General features: G+C 27.3%; 1 protein-coding gene across 1 annotated transcript; it reads right to left on the bottom strand.

The window, feature by feature from the left end:
- Positions 1 to 199: 199 nt before the first annotated feature.
- Positions 200 to 1926, bottom strand: LOC100169181 (iron-sulfur protein NUBPL-like). The gene is given in 8 exon segments (NM_001246160.1): positions 200 to 374; positions 464 to 561; positions 626 to 814; positions 892 to 1076; positions 1138 to 1177; positions 1256 to 1381; positions 1471 to 1633; positions 1697 to 1926. Coding segments are annotated over 8 exon segments (921 nt in total). The 5' UTR covers positions 1751 to 1926; the 3' UTR covers positions 200 to 308.
- Between the last annotated feature and the right edge of the window lie 2953 nt (positions 1927 to 4879).

Raw genomic sequence — 4879 nt, 5'->3', positions numbered from 1 at the left:
AAATGTTTGATAAATACATAGTGATAACCTAATAATATCATGCCCTAAAGAAAAATAATTTAGATTCTACACTGCAGTTATTTTCTATACAAAGAAGAAAATAAATAACAAAATGCTGGCCATATGCCATATTCTTCACTTATTTAAAATGTCTCAAACCATTTAAGCATTATTATACAATACATAGAACTAGATTTTATTTTACTAAATATTTTAGATATTTATTTACATGAACAATAATTTAATCATAATATATTAATATTGATGTTCATCAAATGTAGTCACATAAATGTTACAAAATATATCAATCACTTGTTATTAACAATATCCAATAAGTTTATCAAATATTCTGCTAAATTCTTGTAAATTTTAACCTAAAAATTAAAATACAATACGTATTACTAATAAAAAGAAATTCAATAATTCCAAAAAAATTTAAATATATTTTTATAATTAAAATTACTTGTGAGGATTCCGGATGAGTAATGACAATGGGCTGACCAGAATCACAACCATTAGTTATAACAGGGTCCAAAGGTACAGAAAACAAGGTATCTATTTCTGAAAACAATATTGAACATTACTCTAACCTATTGAACAAGTTACCAATAAAATAATAAAATACTTTCTTGTGTAGCTAACTCTTGAACACTATCTCCAAAAACATAATTTTCATGCGAACATTTCAAACATTTTATGGTACTCATATTTTGTACTATTCCCAATATAGGAATGTTCAACTTTTTAAACATTGTTATACCTCTCCTGGTCACACCAAGAGCAGCTTTTTGGCCAGTAGTAACAATTAAAACACCTGCAATTCATAATTTTGTTTTTAAAATATTTAATATAGTTTATAAATATCTAACTTTATAATATTTTTTCAATTACCACTTATCGGAAGATTTTGTGCAAGTGATAAGTGTGTATCTCCTGTTCCTGGAGGTGTATCCACTATTAGGTAATCTGTATGGTCCCACGAAACACCTCTTATTAATTTATCAATAGCTCCCATGACCATAAGGCCTCTCCAGATGGCTGCTGATTGATCAGTTATCAAGTTACCCATTGACATGCTGTAATAATAAAATAAAATTATATTTCAACAAATAAATGAACTTGAAACAAATAATTTACCACTTAACCCCATAGTTAACGAGAGGTACCATAAGGTTATCTATAATTTATAAATAAAGTTTAATTAATTAATATTTAATATTTAATTTAATTCAAGATCAAAGAATAGCAACCTTACCATTATTAATTAAAGGGGTTTCGTGTAAATTCATCATTAATGGTATAGATGGACCGAATACATCAGCATCCAATAATCCGACATCTTTGTTAGGTGCAACACACTTTAAAGCTGTTGCTAGATTTACTGTCCAATATACATTTATTATTATTATTTAAGTATAATATAATTTACATTGTAAAAATTACAACATGAATTGTAATACATTAGCTTACCGGCAGTCGTTGATTTGCCAACACCTCCTTTACCGGATGCCACCAATATTATGTGTTTCACACCTTTAATTGGTTTTTTTTTAGGCAACTTTTTCTTCATGAGTTGTGCTTGTTTTTCGGTTAATTGCGATAAATGTTTTACACATGAACATTTTAACTTATTCTGGAATAATATAGCCGTTTAACCATTTTAAAAATACCGAAATTAAAAATAAAATTTTCTCACATTAATCATTGGATAGATCCGGTTAATTGTAGGTACTAAACTCGTTGTAAACATTATAAAATATAATATTCTAGATTGACAAATAAATTATATTATATATATATATTTCTAATTTCTACCACAGTGCCACAATTCACATATCAACTACCAAGACACCAAGTATCAACGAATTCGGCATTTATTTCGGCAGAATATTTTGAATGCTACGGCTCACGATTTAAAATAGTACTAAATCGTGCTACGGCTATAGATTGTATCATGAAGATTAGAGATAAGATATCTGTAATCTTCATGATATCATGTTTAATCAATTTGTCAACTTATGATAAGAAATTATATTTTGCGTGATAGCATAAAACAATGTGATAGAGACAATGTGATTAATGTTAAGAATGTTTGGAACATAGAATAATATTATTCTATGGTTTGGAATGTTATGAATGCATTGGAATGTTAAAATCATGACAAATGTTGAAACATAATGAACACAATAACGTAACACAGACCACTTTACTAATTATAGGTAGTTGAAACTACTTGATAGTTTTTAGTTATTAGTTGGGAATTGTCCCAACGCAGATCCAATCGTAATTTTGTAATTTATTTGGATAAAAATATAAGATACGATGATTTTATAAAGACTAGATACGAGTATACCACCAGGCACCAGTGTTTTATTCTGTGATACGACTTATAGTTATAGATAGGTACGTCCGTACGTTATTATATCGTGGGTGTGCGTGAAAAAGGGGTTAAGTCAACAACTATTTTCAGGAAATTAAAATTATGGTTTGGAACGACACGTGAGATCGTGTATTAGTGTAGGATAGATATTTTTTTTAATAGGATAATACTACAAGTTGTTTTGTACTATCTGATATAAATTTAAATTCATAAAATTAAAAAACAAAATAGTTTTAACTTTTGGAAATTTAAAAAAACTGGATATTGTTCATCTATTTCGTTATCATCTTACTATACATTTTATAATTTACATCTAATATATACTTGGCTTCATTAAATACATAGAAACATTTTCGTAAAATACCATTAATATAATATCCCAATATATAATTGAAAAATAATATTCACTCCGCCCGAAAAGATGATATTATGATCACGAGTGAGTTAACAAATCACCAGAAATATTCTATATTATTTGACATACAAACAAAACAAATGATCCACGGACCATGTGAATAATTAAATTCAAATTCTAAAAGTGTAAATATAACCAACTTTGAATGTTGCAACTTCGACGAATTCTAATGGATATTGGATACCCTTTGTATGGAGGAAGGAGTATAGATACCTATCCAATATTGTAAAAATATGAACTTCAAACGCTCATAAAAATAGAGTTTGACTTTCTTATAGACATTTTTTTTTTTGATAGAGTTAGCCAAACGTATAAGGAATCTTGTATTATATTTTAAAACCTAAGATTTAAAAAAAAAAAAATATTTAAGAATTTCTAACTCAAAATAATTTGTAAATTTTCGTGATTTTTACGTTATTCTTTCTGCTACACCCAGGATTATAAGATATTTCTTCTCTATTTACACTTTCATAAATTAGTTTGTTTCTATGTTGTATGCCATTGTTTAAATTTGTTAATATGTACTGTTAATTGTTTTATAGACGATTTGGATTTAGAATCTCAAAAGGTTCATATAAAGAATGAATACTATGATGAATTACAATAAATTATTTGTGTGTTTTCATTTTAAAATACCTATTCATTTTTCATGTTTGTAAATTGTAATGCGGGGTACCATCTGCTAAAATGTATAATTTAAATTAAATTAAAATCGTTCAGTTAAAATTAATAACAACAATATTTAAACTTTAAAGCTCCGTTTAAGAAAACTTTTTTTTTATAGTTGACAAACAAACAAAGTTTTAATACTTATTTAGTATTTACTGTTATTTATGTGTTTGATGATATTATATTTTTAAAAACCTTGACAAATATGCAAATAACAAAAATAAATTTTGTTAATAAGAATACAATTAATACTTATTAGTTATTAGGTATTTATTACATATTAACATACATTATACTCTACGTATAGTATACTAAGTGATGACTAATCCTCCGTCATCCTCTTCTCATGCACAATTTAAATTGATTCTATGCAGATCGAATAATACTCAGGAAAAAAAACGTTTGTAGTAAAATATGAAATTTAAAAATCTGTCAATTGCATTTAATTTTGATACATGGCAGTTACTACTAATTAATTTAATTTGACAACCGGGACAGCGTAAATGAAATTGTGACATATACGTTGTACGGCAGTACAACACGTTATTCTGGAGGTCAGTTCATTATAATTTACTAACACGAATCAATTGCGTGACGACCAAGCACCTACAATTTATACATTCGACCATTTTCAATTACATGTCACAAACATGGCCTGTACAATATTATTAACACGCATATTTTACATTCTGCCGTTGTAATTTCTGTGCTTACATATAGGTCACTATTGGATAGGTGAATATTATATATTATATATAGCTAAATTAAAAAATAAAAACAAATAATCAATAGTCAGAGGTAGGTAAATACATTATATTATATTATGCATGTACCAAACTGTCATATCCATTTATAACAATAAATAAATATATAAAATTACTTTGGAGATAATATGGTTTACTGTAAGTACCTATACATATAGTGTAGGACCTAGAGTTTGATTTTGCAAAACAAAATTATGTAGAAATTATTAGTTTTTTAGTGATGTGCAAAAATCATATAAAAACTTAAAACCGTATTTTTGTATTAATTTCCCCACAAAAATGAAAATTGAAACAAAAATAAAAAATTTGTTTTTACCCTGTTACGTGCCTGAGGTGGTTTTGCATAACAACTAGATGGACATTTTTTATTTAAATTTTAAACTGTACGAACAAGCTACATTGTCTGGTAACTGGTTTGTATAATTACAGTAAAATATCGTTTTTAACACCCTCTGCATGTAAACTGACCACCAGGTGAATAAAACCCCTGAAAATAAGGCATTTAGATAGATACATATAGGTACCTACATTTGTAATAATTTGTGAGTGCATCTCAATCACAACCTTTTCGAGACCGACAATAAAAGAACAGCTGCTCGCGCAAGGGTGGTATCAGTGAGTTTATTGGATTTTGTTCGTAGTCTGTAGGTT

The sequence above is a fragment of the Acyrthosiphon pisum genome, chromosome A3 (genome assembly GCF_005508785.2).
Source record: "Acyrthosiphon pisum isolate AL4f chromosome A3, pea_aphid_22Mar2018_4r6ur, whole genome shotgun sequence".
NCBI lineage: Eukaryota > Metazoa > Arthropoda > Insecta > Hemiptera > Aphididae > Acyrthosiphon > Acyrthosiphon pisum.
The sequence above is the reverse complement of the archived record's forward strand: the minus strand, read 5'-3'. Positions and strand labels throughout refer to the sequence as shown.